Consider the following 19,242-nt stretch of genomic DNA (forward strand, 5'->3'; position numbering starts at 1 on the left):
GAGGGGTATTTGGGAAGGAGGGGGAAAAATATTTTCTTATGAAAGATTTTACCAGAAAAAAAAACACCCTTCAAATAATCAAGCATCCCAGACAAGTGCTGAATATAAGAAGATGCATTTCCAGAACAAGAGAGAAACACAGCAGCAACTCTTCTGCTAAATGTCCAGGATTAATTGCCTCAGAGAGAGGCTGTAATTTAAAGGAATAAAAAATGCACCTACAGACTACTGTCTGAGTCCTGACCAGACAGTCAGGTTGTCATTGCTCCTCGATGACAAACAGCTCTGACTTGGGCCTTTATAAATGAAGCTCTTGCAGCAAAAAGCTCAAAAGGCCATTGTCCTCTTGACAGCACATATTTGACTTTGCTGAAAACTAGACTATTTTAAAAAAAAATACTTGTTTCCCCACGTTCCTCTGTTTCTACTCTATCTCTAGACAATAGAAGACCTAGTTGGTATTCCTGTCCCTGAATGGCACAGTGATCTTGGTCAAGTCCTTTCCTTACTCAGTGCTGGTAGTAAGAACCTGGGGCCCCAATCTCTACTTTCAAGGACTGGTACACATGCAAGGGCTTAGTTTTCTGGATGGCAGGTACAGTCCCAGCTGATATCATTCATAGGGAAAAGTTAATAGCACGGGTCTCCTGGAACTGCAGAGCTTTCATTCTTCTCCAAGGAATAGTAATATAAGAGATAATTACCATTTACAAATTCCTCTTCTCTCTTATTCTACCTTTTAATTTCATCTGCCTGCATTATGCAAATCCATATTCCCACAGTGCATTTTATGTTAAAAAATAAGCATGTAAATCTAAGGGTTATGTCTCTCCCCTCCCCCCACCCTAGCTGTTTAATTCTTTCCTTCTGTATTTTCCCATTCTAAGCCCAGGCACAATACAGACATATCTCACAAACTTAGTTCAAAATTGCCTCCAGTAAGGGTAAAAAAGGACTTGGGTAGCATTTTACTTAGAGAAATCGGAAGTAAGATGGCTCTGCTCTCAGGCAGCTCATTCCCCCAGAAACATTCACAAACAGGCCCTATCTTAGAAAATACCAAGGCCTGTTATGCCCAATATTTACAATTGAGCCCTCAAATATCTTTGTCTATAATACACCCACTGCTTTCTAACTGGTTCCCCTGCATCAGTACACTTGCCACTTTAGGTGACCTTAACCAATACTGTCTAAAATACATATTGAATAATGGGTGGCCCCAGATAAAGTCTACACTTCTCAGCCAGGTATTCTAGGCCCTCCACAGTTCAGAACTTTCTGGTATCTCTCTCATATCGCAAATACTCCATAGCTCTAGCCACGAATCTATTCAGGGTCCCTGAATAAACCCTGTATATCTCCTATCTCTGGGCTTTTGCTTCAGCTGTTCCCTTTATCTAGACTCTCCTTTCCTACACCCATCCTCCACATCAATTTCTAAACCAGAGTTCTATGCAGTCCTCAACACTTAGCTCAAATCCATGAAGTCTTCTCACATCTCCCCAAATACTCTCTCCCTTCATACAATGCTGACCTAGAACTTCAGTGGTAACTTATTACAGTCTATCCTTTTACCTAGGTAAAAATCCGATAATGTTATTCCATAGCTTAAAACACTTCAATGACTCTCTCTCACCTCTGAGAAAAAGGTCACCTCCTTTGCAAGGCACACAAGACTCTCTAAGATCTGGCACCACTGTAACTCTAGAAGCTCATCTCCTGCCACATATCTTGGATTTTATAGTCTAGCTACACCTATCAACAAGGCAATTTCTGGCCAGGTGTGGTAGCTCATGCCTGTAATCCCAGCACCCTGGGAAGCCGAAGTGGGAGGATCACTTGAGGTCAGGAATTTGAGACCAGCCTGAACAACTCATCTCTACAAAAAATAGAAAAATTAGCTGGGCGCAGCGGCATGCGCCTGTAGGCCCAGCTACTTGGGAGGCTGAGGCAGGAGGCTCTCTTGAGCCCAGAAGTGTGAGGTTGCAGTGAGCTATGATCACACCACTGTACTCTGTCCCAGGCAACAGAGCAGGACCCTACTTTGAATAAAAGAAAAAAAAGAAAAGGCAATTTCCAAAAATATTCCATGCTGTTTCATGTTTCCATGATCATGCATTTACAGCTAATTTTCTAAGAACGTTGTTTCCTTCAATGTTACTTTGCATAATGTTGATGTATAATGATGATGAGAAAAAAAACCCAGTTTCTGGCTAGAGCCACTGTCTGTATAGAAGTTGCACGTTCTCCCCATGTCTGCACAGGTTTTCTCTGGGTACTCTGGTTTCCTCCCTCATCTCAAAGATGTGCATGTGAGGTAAGCTGGTGTGTCTAGACTGTCTCAGTCTGAGTGAATGTCAGTGGGAGTGGGAGTGTGGTGTGCCCTGCAATGGAATGGTGTCCTAGCCAGGGATAGGATCCAGCCACCCGTGACCCTGAACTGGAATAAGTAGGTTGGAAAATAAATGAATAAATACAGATTAGTATAAAATAAAAATTTGTAAAGTGTGCAATAATCATACAGATGAACAAATAACGGCAGCACGAAAGCACTCGGTGAGCCCACCATATTTTAAACTGCCTGGTGGGAGGTACTTCTAACAATTTTCACTTCATAAACTTTTTTTTTTTTTTTTTTTTTTGAGACAGAGTCTCGCTCTGTTGCCCAGGCTAGAGTGCCGTGGCGTCCGCCTAGCTCACAGCAACCTCAAACTCCTGGGCTCAAGTGATCCCCCTGCCTCAGCCTCCCGGGTAGCTGGGACTACAGGCACGCGCCACCACGCTCAGCTAATTTTTTCTATTTTTAGTTGTTTGGATAATTTCTTTCTATTTTTAGTAGAGACAGGGTCTCGCTTTTGCTCAGGCTCCTGAGCTCAAGCAATCCTCCCACCTCGGCCTCCCAGAGTGCTAGGATTATAGGCATGAGCCACTGCGCCTGGCCCAACTTCATAAACATTTATTGCTTGATTTAATCCACCAACACTATGACCACTGTTACTCACTGATTCACAAAAAGTTGGGTAAATAATTATCTTATTTTTATTAATCTTTCTTAAATGTATGTATAGCTCACATTTATTTTAAAGTTTAACAAGACTCTAATTTATAGTGTTTTGGGCCAGGCACAGTGGCTCATGCCTGTGATCCCAGCACTTTGGGAGGCCAAGGCAGGAGGATCTCTTGAACCCAGGAGTTTGAGACCAACCTTGGCAACACAGGAGACTCTAGTTTCTACAAAAAAATAGGAAAATTAGACAGGCATGGTGGTACATGACTGTAGCCCCAGCTATTTGGGACGCTGAGGCAGAAGGATCACTTCAGACCGGGAGTTCAATTGTTCAGTGAGCTATGATTGTGCCACTACACCACTCTAGACTTGGTGACAGAGCAACAAGACCCTGTCAAGAAAGAAAAAAAAAAACAAGAGAAGAACGAAAGAAAAGAAAAGGAAAAAAAAAAAGGAAAAGAAAGAAAAGAAATAAATATTTGGGGTCTTTATTTAGAAGTTTGGTGATATATTTGTGACCAGAAATACACCATAAAAACTTAACTCTTGTTTGTATCAACTAGCCTATGGTAAACTGGTTTTGTTATAGTTGTTTTACTTAAAGTCCTTGTTTCCATGGAGGACTTACTGTACTTGCCTCCCTCCTAAATATATCTATAGAACCACCCTATTTTAAGACTCACAGCTTTCTCTTTTATAAGTCCAACTTACAAAAACAATCAACTACTAAAAAAACCAAATAAGTGAAATTATTTAAGATTCTCTGGTAAATAGGAAGGGAACAGTTTTTACCTCATCCCACTTCATGAACTAATTCTGTATAATACTACCATCTAATATATGTAGATGGGAGGCTGATTTCTGACTGCTTTAGCAGGTTCCATACTGTAAAGAGAATTATAACTGTACAGTTGTGTTTCCTTAGAGTTTCTCTTGTACTTCCAGTATTAAAGAGTCTATGGTTTATAAGACAACAGAAAAGACAAAGGCAACTCCATTTCAAAATGAAGAAGACAATAGCTCCCTCCGAAGATTTTAAATGCCAAGCTACCCTTCCCTTTCTTGGCTACAAGGTATATATTTGTTATTAGAGACTAGATATTGACTCCTATAGAAGTCTTGGAAATTCTGGGCTAAGAAGAGAGAGCAGGAGTAAGTACCACCAAGGACATCTGGCTTCATTCACTCTGCTGGAATTTCCAGCCAGGAGAACTTGAAGTATGTAAGTCTCATAAAGCCGTCAGGATTATCACCTGATGAGAGTAGTATTATCTGGTTTCTAACATGTTTTTTTTTTTTGCCACAGCTCAACCATGTTTCAGTTATATCAATGGGGCAGAGGAAGAATATTAAATTGTGAACTAAAGGCAAGCAACTTCCTCTATGCCACACCCAGTCAGACAGCAGAGCTGAGCTACAGCCTTCAGAACTCTCCTCAGCTACATGATACACCAAGAAGACCTTTTAATAACTTCCTTACCAGAAGGTGTCTGGCAAGGGGACCATAAAAGGAAAAGCTCTTGCTACATGAGTCTCCTCTGTACATGAGTATGTGGTACTGCTAGAACATATCATGCCAAACTAAGGAACCAGAATAGATCTCTGGCACCCAGAAATAATTATCATACTCACAACTAAACATTTTTGCATACAGGCATACCTCAGAGATACTGCAGGTTCAATTCCAGACCACTGCAATGAAGTGAATATTGCAATAAAGCAAGTCACAAATTTTTTGGTCTCCCAGTACATATAAAAGTTATGTTTACACTATACTGTAATCTATTAGGTGTGCAATAGCATTATGTCTAAAAGAACAATGTACATACCTTAATTTAAAAATACTTTATTGCTAAAAAATGCTAACGATCATCTGAGCCTTCAGTGAGTTGTAATCTTTTTGCTTGTGGAGGGTCTTGCCTCGATGTTAATGGTTCCTGACTGATCAGGGTGGTGGCTGCTGAAGGTTGGGGTGGCTGTGGCAATTTCTGAAAATAAGACAACAATGAAGTTTGCTGCACCGATTGACTCTTCCTTTCATGAAAGATTTCTCTATAGCATGCGATGCTGATTGATAGAATTTTACCTACAGTAGAACTTCTTTCAAAATTGGAGTCAATTCTCTCAAACCCTGCTGCTGCTTTATCAATTAAGTTTATGTAATATTCTAAATCCTTTGTTGTCATCTCAACAATGTTCACACCATCTTCACCAGGAGTAGATTCCACCTTAAGAAATCACTTCCTTCTATAAGAAGTAACTCCTCATCCAGTCAAGTTTTATCATGAGATTGCAGAAATTCAGTCACATCTTCAGGCTCCACTTCTAATTTTAGTTCTTTTGCTATTTCTACCACACCTGCAGTTATTTCCTCCACTAAAGTCTTGAACCCCTCCAAGTCATCCATGAGGGTTGCTATCAACTTCTTCCAAATTCCTGTTAATGTTGATATTTTGACATCCTCCCATGAATCATGAATGTTCTCAATGGCATCGAGAATGGTGAATCCTTTCCAGAAGGTTTTCAATTTACTTTGCCCAGTTAGAGGAATCACTATCTATGGCAGCTCTAGCCTTACAAAATGTATTCCTTTTTTAAACAATTTAATTAGTTAACTAATTAATTAATTTCCTGAGACAGAGTCTCGCTCTGTCACCCCAGGTAGAGTACAGTGGCATCACTGTAACTCCCTGCAACCTCAAACTCCTGGGCTCAACTGATCCTCCTGCCTCAGCCACCCAAGTATCTGGGACTACAGGCGCGCACCAGGGTGACTGGCTAATTTTTTTTATTAGTAGAGACAGAGTTTTGCTCTTGCTCTGGCTGGTCTCAACTCCTGAGCTCAAGCAATCCTCCTGCCTCAACATCCCAGAGTGCTAGGATTACAGGCATGAGCCACCACACCTGGCCCAAAACATGTTTCTTAAATAAGACTTGAAAGTTGAAATTACTCCTTGATCCACGAGCTGCAGAATGGATGCTGTTAGAAAGCATGAGAACAACATTAATCTCATACATCTCCATCAGAGCTCATAAGTAACTAAGTACATTGTCAATGAGTAGTAATATTTTGAAAGGAATCTTTTTTCTGATCAGTAGGTCTCAAAAGAGAGCTTAAAATATTTGGTAAAGCATGCTGTACACAGATGTGCTGCCATCCAGGCTTTATTGTTCCATTTACAGAGCACAGGGAAAGTAGATCTAGAATAATTATTAAAGATCAGAGGATTTTTGAAATGGTAAATGAGCACTGGCTTCAACTTAAAGTCACCAGCTACATTAACCCCTAACAAAAGAGTCCACCTGTCCTTTGAAGCTCTGAAGCCAGGCATTGACTTCTCCTCTCTAGTTATTAAAGTCCTAGATGGCATCTTCTTTCAAAAGAAAGCTGTTTCATTTACATTGAAAATGTGTTGTTTAGTGTAGCCACCTTCATCAATTATGTTATATTTTAGCTAGATCTTCTGGATAACTTGCTGCAGCTTCTGCATCAGCACTTGCTGCTTCACCTTGTACTTTTATGTTATGGAGATAGCTTCTTTCCTTTTTTTTTTTTTTTTTTTTTGAGACAGAGTCTCACTTTGTTACCCGGGCTAGAGTGAGTGCCGTGGCATCAGCCTAGCTCACAGCAACCTCAAACTCCTGGGCTTAAGCGATCCTACTGCCTCAGCCTCCCGAGTAGCTGGGACTACAGGCATGAGCCACCATGCCCGGCTAATTTTTTTGTATATATATTTTTAGTTGGCCAGATAATTTCTTTCTATTTTTAGTACAGACAGGGTCTCACTCTTGCTCAGGCTGGTCTCGAACTCCTGACCTCGAGCGATCCACCCGCCTCGGCCTCCCAGAGCTAGGATTACAGGCGTGAGCCACCGCGCCCGGCCAGCTTCTTTCCTTAAACCTCAAACCAACCTCTGCTAGCTTTACAATTTTCTTCTGCAGCATCCTCACCTCTCTCAGCCATCATGGAATTAAAGAGAGTTAGGGCCTTGCTGTGGATTAGGCTTTGGCTAAGTGAACACTGTGGCTGGTTAGGTCTATGCAAACCACTAAAAACTTTCTCTACATCAGCAATAAGGCTGTTTTGCTTTCTTATCATTGATGTGTTCCCCAGAGTAGCACTTTTAATTTCCTTGAAAAACTTTTCCTTTGCATTTGCAACTTAGCTAACTGGTATAAGAGGCCTGGCTTTCAGCCTATCTCACCTTTCAACATGCCTTACTCACTAAGCTTAATCATTTCTAGCTTTTGATTTAAAGTGAGAGATGTGCAACTTTTCCTTTCACTTGAACATTTAGAGGTCACTATAGGGTTATTAATTGGCCTAATCTCAATTTTTCTGTGTCTAAGGCAATAGGGAGGCCTGAAGAGAGGGAGAGAGACAGGGGAATGGCCGGTCAGTGGAGCAGTCACAACACACACTACATCTATCAATTAAGTTCACCATCTTATATGGGCATGGTTTGTGGTACCCTCAAACAATTACCATAATGACATCAAAGATCACTGATCACAGATCAGCATAACAGATATAATGATGAAAAAGTTTGAAATATCTTGAGAATTACCAAAATGTGACACAGAGACATGAAATAAGCACATAGTGTTGGAAAAATAGTGCCAACTGCTCAACGCAGAGTTGCCACAAACCTTCAATTTGCAAAAAATGCAGTATCTGTGAAGTGCAATTAAAGCAAATCCCAATAAAATGATGTGTGCCTAAATTTTGCCACAATATGGATTTCTGGGTAAAGGGGACCAGATAAATTAGAAGAGTGAAGAAAATAAATATAATAGACCTAAAGAGATTTCATCTTAAGGCTGAAAGATTAGAATTCTCACTAAGATGACTTTCCCAGGCAAAAACCCAAAGTATAGCCCACTGTCACAATTAGGAATGAAGGACTTATTCTCTTCTGTGGTAGCAACAGTTTAACAATCTAAATATAGGCCAGGCACGATGGCTCACACCTATAATCCTAACACTTTGGGAGACTGAGACGGAAGGATAACTTGAGACCAGGAGTTCAAGACCAGCCTGACCAACTTAGTAAGACCCCTATCTCTACAAAAAATAGAAATCTTAGCCAGGCATGGTGGCACTAGTCCCAGCTACTCAGGAGGCTGAGGTAGGAGGATCCCTTGAGCCCAGGAGTTTGACGTTGCAGTGAGCTATGATGATGCTACCTCACTCTAGCCTGGGCAACAGAGCAAGACCCTACCTCCAAAAAACGAAAAGGAAAAAAAAAAAAAAAAAGAAGCTGAATATAAATTACTCAGTGGCCAGCATGCATGGTGGAGGTATTTGCGGCTGATTTAATCTGAAGCTTCAAAGCAAAGCAGCTACAGAAGGGGGCAAGAATATGAGCTGGGGATGATTCTGGGATTATAATTACATTTAGAATAACCAATAATATGACGAAGGGGGCAAAGATACCTGGAAAAATAGTCATAAAGGCATCCATATCACTTCTTTTGCAGGTCTTAGCAACTACTGGGACATAACACTTAACCTGGGCTTTATAAAAGTCCCCCTCCCTCTTTCCAAAGGGATGGTGAACATGAAAATGTGAGTTTTCCTTATGCTTATTTGCCATCTACATTCTAGTAGGTGGTCTGGGCTTGACAGCAAGCAGACAGCAATGTCACTGGCAGCCACACCTTTACCCTGCTTATGAACATCTTTATACAAAGACAGCTGCTGAAGGCTTCAGGAGAGACCTGCTAACAGCAGGTTTCTGGATGTCCTGTTTGTGCATTTTGATAAACACAGGGATCCTGCAGTCTCAATCCTCACTGCAGACAGAGATGAATGGCAGGAGATGCCTGCCTGGGAAGGTGGTCATTAATCCAGACCACAAAAGAACCGAAAATTTAACCTGATGCCAACCAATCATCTTCCCTAGAGATAGATCTCGATGGTCTTCCACAGCAAGGTTGTGGGAGGGCTCAAAAATGGTTGTGCATCATTTTTAAAGGTTTTTAAATCTGCAGGACAATAATAGTCAGACACTAAATATGCTTGTTCCTGTTCTTTAATCTTAGACATATCTGATATGGTCAAGTGGAAGGGAACCAAAAAAGATGGAATCTGAGTAATGGCTCCCTGGTTTCTCAGGGATTCTATACACCAGGATGTATAACAAATAGGAGAGGGAAGAGGTCGAAGTGAGGTAGCAAAGGCAGGAGCATGATGTGGTGTGAAGGTGAGGAAACCTAATAAAAGAACAATCACTCTTAATGGTACCCTAACTGTTAGGAGGATTTCAGGCCGTATGTACCTAACCTCTCAGTATCTGAAAAAACCATAAATTATGACTATACAAGCCTCTAACTTTCATTCTAGTTATCAAAGCTAAGGGAAAGGATTGGGGCAGAGAAATTAAAATGGGATGGTATATTCCTTATTCCTAATTCTCTTCCTCCTCAGAGCGCCTGGAGATTAAGAGCAGCACTCAGAGTACACTGTGGGGTAGAAGGCAGGGAAGGAGACAGAGAAAGAATGAACAGAAAGTAAATCAGCATCAACCAGCCAACAACATCCTTCACTAAGAGACCTGGACTACTAACACTGAAGTGACTAATCCAGAGCTGCTATTAAAAACAACATTCTGGTCTATATCAGCCCAAAAAGAAAGGCAAACACCCAGAGCAGGGACTCTCAGAGGGGCATTAGAGAAATTAGCCCATTATTACTAACCAGGGAGGATTAGAGCCTTAGGAAAAAACAATGGTAATCAGCTCATGAAAGGTGAAGAAGGAAATGTAAATTCAGGTCGTGTTGAAGCCAGGGGGTTGGGGTGAAAGCATAGGTGGGCTGGGGGAGCACAAGGAGGAGGCAGTCTGACACAGGAAAATTGAGGGGGAAGGAAGGGGAGAGGAGGAGGTGGTAGCAGAAGAAAGGGAAGGTAAGACTAAGAACAGAACATTTTAAACTAACCCAGAACTCCCTTGTGAAGGACAAGTCACGAGGCAAGATACAGCTCAAAGGCATGAGCCCCACATTTCACTACTGCAAAGAGGCAACACAGACTTCAAGAGTGCATGGAAAGAGGGCTAGGCAATCCACAGCGCTGACTTCCAGGGCTCCGTGGCATTACTGAGTGAAAGCCACCCAGGCTTTTCAGCAGCACTAAGTGCCAGCAGCCTCAGCATGTATGTTTAAACTGCTTCCCTGAATAGATCCTGGTCCTGGAAAAGTCATAATATCTACAGGAGAACATATTTCACAAGTGTCTGTCTAGCTAAGTGAATGGAGACACTCTGTTCCCTGTACTGCTGTTATATGCATCACCTCGCCCTAGAGTAGACAGAAGGGAGAGGACGCATGCTGAGAGTCAGAAAGTAGCTCTGCTCTTCTCCCATAGTAGACAAGCTGGGACCTTGACCGCTGCTCCATTTGCCACATGACAGCTGCTTCAGGCCATCCCTGCATTTCTTTCCCATTTACATCTTTCTCAGACAAATAAACCTCCCACTTGGTTTTCCCTTTGCTTCCAAGAACGCAAATGCTAGTACGTTTAATGATAGCATCAGGAAGGCAAATTGGTACAAAGATTGTTCCCACTTTCTTTGTCCTTTTGGCAAAGAGGCTCCTCAAACATAAAGCTCTGTTGCAACATGGTTCATAGGGAACTATCCGTTCAGTTAAGCAAGAGGAAGAAGGTTGAGGGGGAGGCAAGAACTCCTAAGACCCCAGACCTGGCCAGGCTATTTCAAGATAGAAGAGGGGTAGGGGGAGAAATGACTGACAGGCTGTCCTATTTCAATAACACCAGCAAAAAAAGAAAGGATGAAAAAAAATACTTTCTTCTCTCTCTCTTGGTTTGCATGTTTGAGAATACCAAAATATAGGAATCAAAACAAGACCCAAATGTCCAATTTGATACAAGTCAGGAAAGCTCAGTTTCAAGATGGAAAGAAACACAATAACCAGCTAGAATGGTCAGGAACAGCAGTCAAGAGAACGCGACACCGAGCAGGAGGGCTGGTGGGCATCCTGGAGCCTGGGGCCCACCCGTTCCTTTAGCTCATGACCCCCACCACCAACCACTCAAAAAGACCAAAAGAAGCAAGGAATAACCTCTCAACCCACCACATTAATTTGGCAGGCAACTTTCATGGGATCCTGGAAGAGACTTAGAAAATTTAAGCAAGGAAGCAGGATTTCAAAGAATCAGTTTGATCACGGCAATAAGAAAATCCTTTTAGGGAAATATGAGAATTTTAAAATAAAGAATACATCTCCACATCTACTCTGCTTAAGAGAAAAAACACCAACCCTCCTGCCTCCCCATGTTGTGAAGACAATCCATGAGAAGCATTTCCATAGTCACTGTACACACCAAAGGGAAATATAAATGCTGCCTGAAGAACAGCAGCCATCCTCTCTGATTCTGGCGTGGGGCCAATGGGCTGTCTCTGCCCATAGGCTGTGGTGAATCAGCAGTGCAACTACCAGAGGTAGAAGTGCTCTGGGCATTTCAACCCTCAGTCCCTCACCCTCATCCTGTTACTCATAAATAATAACTTAGGGGTTGGAAGAAAGAGTGGCCACCATTGCTGCTCAGACAGTAGCCAACTGGAGGAGAGGGAAGAAAGCAAGCTGAGTATGTACTTACTCAAAGTCCTCAAATTCCAAGTCGGTTCCCTCTACTGATGGACCCTGGTTGTCTGAGGAAGAGGAGGAGGTGGAAGAACGGAGACGGTTCTGTTGGTAGCGCATAGAGCGCTGGCGAATACTGTCTCTCCGTGAGAGATACTGGATCATCCTCTGGGCGTAGTATGCAGCAGGAGATAATCTGAGAGAGACAGAGATGGACAAACACAAACTAGCACTAATGTGGGGAATACTATGAAAGACAGTAAATCCAGCTCTCCTATGGCATCTCCCTGCTGAGGAGAACTCTGGAGACATAAAAAATAAAAGGCATTTAACTCACCAGGAGGTTTGTACTGCAGAATATACTTATCAGACTATCACCAATGTTTCTGTTTGTGATAAGGCAAATAGGCAGTTTAATCAGTCATATTCTGATGAAGAGCTCCCCCTTCCCAAGAGGATAATACTGGACCTATCTTTCTAGCTTCTTAAGGGACCCCTTTTAGCCTCTGAGTGTCCTTTAAACAGAATCTCGGCTTTTCCTTGATCACCATCCATATATAAAATGTAAGAAATGAAAGGGACCTTAGTAATCATCTAGACTTTCATTTTATAGATGAGAAAACAGGCCAGGAGATGGTAAGCATTAGATAATTCAAGAAGGCACCCACAGGTATCTTCACCAGGACTTCTTTTTTCTCCAGCAAGTACACATAGCTCCAGATTGTCCTACCTCCTTAAAATGATCTCTTGGAACCTCTTATCACTCTCTTATGGATTAATGATAGGTATTCATAACATGAAAAAAATATTCAGGACAGAGACCGAGAGTAAAATATCCTTAGGACAACAGAAAATCTAACAGAGAAAAAGATTTTCTATATCTTACAATCAGCATCAGAGGCTACATGGGCACTAAGCAATACAGAAGGTAACAGTTATTCAATTTTCTTCTCCCTTACTATGGCTAATCCACTAAATAATTAGCTTACATCTATATTCTTCAAATTATGGCTCAAGTATCCTGATACTCAACGAAAACTTCTAGGGTCCCATACAATTCCCCACATTCCCTTCTTTCTCAAGTTTTTCCTCCATTTCTCACAACACTGTTATATAATTTGAGGCTATAAACTGAAAGCATGAGGAATAATAAAAGAAGAATGTTTATATAATAATATTGAATGGATTGCTAAGAAATTTCAAAGACTTAAAACCTGCCTGAGGCACACATTTTACTCAATAATTCCACTAGGAACTTAATCCTACAGAAACAAAACACAAGGTTACAAAGATATATAAGCTCATTTGCAACATTGTCAACATTGGTGAAAAACTGAGAAACAACTCAAATGTCCAGCAAGGGATTAAATAAACTATAGCCATACAAAGAAACACTATGTAGCCATTAAAAAGAATAAATTATCCCAATATACTCACAGGGAAAGCCCTTAAAAATAAAATTTTAAGTGGGAAAAATTTTGAAGAATGGTCTATATATGCAAAAATATGTTTCTGCGATTAAGAGAAAAACTAAAAGGAGACACAGCAATCCTAACGAGGGTTCCTGGGCACTTTTATATTTTATATACTTCTATAACATTTGAATATAAAAAGAAAAAGTATGTATCTTCTGTTTTTTTTTTTTTAATGGAAATCTGAAAACACTGAGAATGGAAACAAATAGTTATATCCAAAGGGTATAAAAAGCTATTTGCAAACATCTTACAAAGAGGTCCTCTGACGCAGGCCAAAGGAGATCCTGCAGTCAACTGCTATAGGAACTGAGGCTGCCTCTGAAATGCCTGTCATCAAAGGTGCTGTCCTACCAGCCAACCAGCAAATGGAATTCCCAAGCAGGACAGCTAACACTCTTTAGAATTCAAATGTCTGTGTTACAAAATAATATACTGTACTGAGCACTGCTGAATCCAAATTACCTTTGCATGTAGCAAGCGGACAGGGTATGCATAGATGCCTTGACCAAGATAATCAGAGTACAGAACTATTTCCTAAAGCCTCATTGGTGGAACTTTCATTATCCCTTTGGACCTCTGTTCTCAAGCATTTTGCAAAGATGAATCACAGAATCCTAAATTTTCAACAAACAGAAGTCAATGCTCAAGTTGTTCTTATATCTACTAAAAATACAGAAATCTTCCAGCAGAAACCAAGCACTGTTAGCTAAATTCTCAAGTCAATCAGACTGGAAAAGAATGTAATAGGAGAAAAGTTTCAAGAGGAGAAAGATCCTTTTTTTGGAACTGATTCTGAAAAATGACCATAAGTATATTCATTCCTCAGTTTATAGCCTATCCTAACTAATGGAATCATTATAAGATTACTGGTGATAGAGGCAGAAATAATGTTGATGCTGATGATAATAAAGATTGTCCTTTTATGTAGGGACAAAATTTCAGCACTAGGTAATCCTAGTTGTTTAATTTCACAATAGGACAGGAATTCTCTAAGCTATGAAACTATAGATCAATGGTAAAAAAGGATTCCTGACACAATTATTAAATACATGTACATCCTAGCCATGTCTTCTTAGGTTTCCAGAGGGAAGCTAAGGATCTGAATGCTGAGATATCTGACAAAGGCTTTGACCTATACATATTGTATAGGGTGAAGCCTAAGCGAAAAAAGAAATTAAACAACCAGTAATGAGTTAATAACAATCATTCCCCTATGAAGAGCTGTAAAATCATCAAACAACCCTAAAGTGTTCCAAGTGAAAATGTTTAAATAAATCCTTACGTTTTCTTCAAGGAAGAACATTTTCTCCTCCAAAAAACCTACTTTGTGTTCAAAAGGAAAATGTAAAAATACCAATACCACAAAGTATGACACTTTCTGTGATAAAGAGATCAGAGCAGGAATAAATAACAGATTTATTACATGAAAAGAGGGAAAATAATTGTCTTTAATAATCCCTGTTGAACTTTGCAGGGTTAGAAATTATGGGGATTGAGATTCTAACTGGAGACTCCTATTGGTGACCTAAAAGAAACTGTTTTATACCAAGAACTCTGTATCTCACTGCTGCAAAATATTTGATTCATATGAAAAATGTCTTTCCTTATATTTAGGGCTTAAAGCTTTCAAACACAGAGACGAACATAAACTTCCTTGTTTCAGTCATCATCTAAGTTGCCTACCTGTTTTAAAGTCATCAATCCCTATGTTCTCTGATCCTTAAATTTGTCATTTCTGGGATATGGAAAAAGAACTAAGAGAATAATGGAGAGTCTTTTCACTTGTATCTCAGAAAGAATGCTCAGTGTCATGATATAGCTGCAGCAACAACAAAATCATTTAATATTCTTGCAATCAACTTGGTTCTAAAGGTTTTTCCAGATGGACTTGCAATTTGTAACCTAGAGCAAAACTTGCTTAGCTAACTGACCTATACTGCTAACCTACCAGCCTCACCATTATAAATTACCCTTTTCTTTTGGCAAAGCCTCACAGTGTGCTGTGGGATTGCTTAAATAATGTGTAGGTTATGCCTTTTCAGATCACTACCAGATTTGGTAAACTCAGTTGTGATAGCCCCAAGCAGCTGCTCTCCAGATGAATGCTATTCACGAACATCCCGTCCTAGGTCCTTAGTTACCAGCATCAGGGAAGGGAGGGCCTTGAATTCATCTGAGTGTTGTTTTTTTCTTTATTTCTTCAAGAACTTTTCAAATATCTTCTAGGAGTAAAGTAAGCACTTAATGAAATGCCAACTAGTTTTATACAATTACTCTTTCTTTAGTCATCTTTTCCTTTAGGTAGTCTCCAATATTTCAATATCTGAAGGAGATACACCTCTGCCCTTTGATATTTTAGATTCCTTCTCAAATGACAATAAATAGGGGTTTTGTCTGTTCAATTTATAAGTAATTCCCTACAAATAAAAAAAAAAACCTTTTGCTCCCCATTGGCTGGCTGTCTGAAGGGCACTGGCCACCCTGCCAGCAGAAAAAGAATTTCCTGTGACTCTGCCTGTGGCCTCCTCAGGTTCTTCCTCTAGTACCCAGCTTGCACAAATGAGCCCCAAAGGACAAGAGCTCAGTCACAACCCTCTGTCACCAGAGGTACTGTTCACTTACCTGCAACACTTCCCAATCACCTGAACCACCTGTCTCAAAACCGTAACTGAAGAATAAAAGAGCACCAGGACCAGAGAGGCACAGAACGGAGCTTCCAACAGCTTGGCAACGCCAAGGGCCGCCCCTCCCCCCACCTAGTGCCATTTCTCACTTTGGCCTTACCTCGCTGGGTCTGGGTAAATTGGGTGCTCTCTGGATCCTGCTCCATCATAACGGGATAATGAAATGAGGGAAGACTCCAGCAGCCTCCTAGCAGAGATTAAAAAAATGGCAATAATCCCTGTCAATTACCAACTCAGAGGTCATTCATAAGGAAAAATGGGGGAGGGATAAATAACATCCCCCTTTGCAGTCAGCTAACACCTGTTATCTGGGATCACACCCTTCCTACAAGCTAAGTTTATAGAGACAAATGAGGAGCTACAGAGCTCCCACACTAGATATGGCCACTGTAGTACACTGAATATTGCTCTTCAGGGAGAAATGAACAAGTGCTTCAGAGACATGATCTTATTTCTATATGCAGTACCTCCAGTAGACAAATAGGAGGTTGGGATCAACACAGGAGGGAAAACTTAGGCACACACAGAGATCATCACATAATGTCAACATTTATTTATCCTGGCATTCAGTTTCTCCATGCCATCATAATCCATTATCCACCTATCTTCTTTCTACTCATTCTGCCCTGCCCATACCCTTTTTGTAAGAAACAGTACTCCTCAGATGTACAACCATGATATATCAACTTTTAAAAATACACACACACACAAAGAGAGAGTACTCCTCAGGCTCTCTTAACAACTGACAAAAATTTTTACTTATATAATCTAGCCTAATCATGAAATCAACCAGTCATATGTGATACCCACACATTTCATTGAGCACTTTATTGGTGCCAAGCAATATACTAAGCACTTCACATGTATTTCTTTGTTTAAACCTCACCACAACCCAGAATGGTAGGTATTACTATATACACCAGAACGCTGAGCCTAGTAGTTAAAGTATATCACCCTGTGGCACACAGCTATTAAGTGATAGTGCCAGTACTCCAAAGTGAAAGGAGGCCCTTTCTTAACTCCAAAATGCAGGATCTTCCAGGGTACAGCCAGGAAACAAGTCCATTTGTATCCACTATGAGCAATGGCGCTTAGCAAACAGGAAGGTATATGTCCTATCACTCAGCTCCAGCCATGCTAGAATGTAGGCTCAGTACTGCTGGGTCTTACTACTTTTTAAGGAAAAAGCCAGAAATGTGGACTTCTGCATGCAATCTCCAAAGAGTTAAATTTTAGCTATGACCTTTTTTTTTCCTTTTTGTACAATAAGCGCCAGTTAAAACACATATAATAAACATGGCACAGGGGTTCGCTGGTTTGCCATGTCTGACACAGTGCCTCCCAACTCATATGTGCCTTGGCAGCCAATCAAGCTCCTGCCGTAGAACATGTTTCAAAGGAAATGGTCTCTGAAAGAAATGCGTATTATTCCTCTCCAGCAGCATCTTCCCTGCCTCTCCTAGGAACAGGTCTCCAGCTCCCTGCCAGACTCTTCTTTAAAGCAGATCTGCAGGATACGGACAGCAGCTACCAATGTTTTCCAATTGAGTTAATTTAATTCACTGTTATTAAAACCAGCTGGCTATAGGTAGAGTCATGTGCAGTCACTTTATCCTAGCAACTGGCCCACCCCAACATTTCTCCTAACAGCCTAGGGAAGAGATAGAGCAAAGGCTCTATCAATCTGCCTTACAACCTGGCCTGCCTAGGACAACCAGCCATTAAATGATGTTTTCTATCTAGACAAGGTCTATATCCCCACACTTAGTCACTTATAACAAACCTACCACTGAATGGAGAGAACACAATGTAGCCAATGAGGAAAAGAAGAATGTAATAACATACACCTTCTCTCTGGTTGAAAGCCTGAATCTTCAGTAATATCACTGTTTACAGCAGCAGAAATGCTACATTTTATCACACTTTTTCTTTTCACATTTTAATGTGTCTGAAATTGGGGTACATCTTACGATTGTGTAACAATTTAATTGGCAGAAAGTTTTTTTTTTCCTTCCTAGTCTTTCAGTCTTCGAAATAAAGAATGTTTGTGAGAGTTAGGGGTAGTGAAAGGTACATAGTCTGGAGAAAAAAAGAAAAGCAAAAATTTGAAAATAGTGTGTACTCAAGTCATTTAGGCCATTTTATATATTCCGTATTTATTTCTAATGAACTAGTTCTTTAGAAACTGGGTGGGAGCTGAAGAATGGAAGCAAAGTCTGGGAACAGCTGACTGCCCTAGAATACCTAGAAGCTTGTTCCATCCCAAAGTGCTCTGGAGTTAGTCCTGAATATCACTGAGACCTGCCATGTTAGCCTCCAAATGGCTGCTTAGTAAGCAGAGGCCCTTTGGCAAAGAGCATCCTCCAGATTGACCAAAATATATCCTTCTTAAGTACTTCTACCTGGAAAATAATCATAAGTTAGGAGGCAAATAATGTCCCCTACTATGCCAAGGCAATGACAGTATTGACAGAGATAAGATGACTTATCATAGATGCTATAAAGGAAATTCCTCAACTGGAAGAGTTTGAATTAGATAACTTCAATTTTAATGACTCCATTTTCTAATTCTGCAAAGTCTACTTCCCACTCTAACTTCTTTGAAATCAAAGTAGAACCAAAATGCTAGGCTTTGCCTCTGGAGAGTCCCTGAAGAGGTTCTTTTGGAACATGCCTCCCCTGTGCCTACTTACTACAGAATCTGTTGGCACCATTTGCTCCCCAGACAATAGAGTGGAACTGGCAAGCCACATATATATGGCATTTTACTGCTAATACACTAAATCGGGAAAGCCAATCACTGTGAATAGCACCTCCCCACATACACACATCACTGATGAAACATAGTTCTTCACAGTTACAAGTACTATCTGGAGTAAAAATAGACTTCTCCAATTGGTGCGGAATAAAGAAAGAACTAAAGTTACTAGACAAGTAAACATCACCACCACCGTTCCTAGGAGCCTCAAAGAAAGATTCTTCTCTCCTAGCGTTCGCTTCTTGCAGCAAGCTGTCAATGGGAAATGGCAGGAGAAAATGGAATGGGAAGGCAGCCGTACACCTTCTGCTCTGGTCACCAAAACTTTGACTTAATGATCTACCATGCAATTTGATAATATGAAATCAGGGAGAGCTTAGACAACCTTGTCCAAACTTTTGAAGCTACCGTTTCATTCTGACCTATAAGCTCAACTTAGAAATGTTTTAAAGAGTTGTTGAAGATCTGACAAACACACACACACACACACACACACACACACACACACACAAAACCCACAAAAAAACCCTTTCTTTTTTCTACAAGTTTGCCTGGTTCATTCTCTATCCCAGTGGTATCCTAGGGAGGTACACGAAGGGTTGTACTATTTTGATCCACTGTGGAGCAGGAAAAAAATATTACGATTTTTCCTTTATAATATGACCAGTTTAGTGGTTGCACCAAGAAGAAGCTCCAAAGCACTACCCAAAGCC

The 19,242-nt window shown here is 40.7% G+C and overlaps 1 protein-coding gene across 6 annotated transcripts in view; it reads right to left on the minus strand.

The window, feature by feature from the left end:
* The window catches only part of AMBRA1 (autophagy and beclin 1 regulator 1), a 175,906-nt gene that overhangs the window by 92,739 nt on the left and 63,925 nt on the right, over nt 1-19,242 (minus strand). For 3 of the 6 annotated variants that reach the window (XM_045557937.1, XM_045557934.1, XM_045557940.1), the window contains 2 exons: nt 15,872-15,958; nt 11,629-11,808 (listed from right to left, as the gene is read on the minus strand). The exons of 1 other annotated variant lie outside the window; for it this stretch is intronic. In XM_045557937.1, coding sequence (XP_045413893.1) covers nt 11,629-11,808; nt 15,872-15,958 — 267 coding nt within the window. The remainder of the gene's footprint in view (nt 1-11,628; nt 11,809-15,871; nt 15,959-19,242) is intronic. 2 more of the 6 variants (XM_045557938.1, XM_045557935.1) reach the window with 1 other exon arrangement.

This window comes from Lemur catta, chromosome 7 (genome assembly GCF_020740605.2).
Source record: "Lemur catta isolate mLemCat1 chromosome 7, mLemCat1.pri, whole genome shotgun sequence".
In the NCBI taxonomy this organism is placed as follows: Eukaryota; Metazoa; Chordata; class Mammalia; order Primates; family Lemuridae; genus Lemur; species Lemur catta.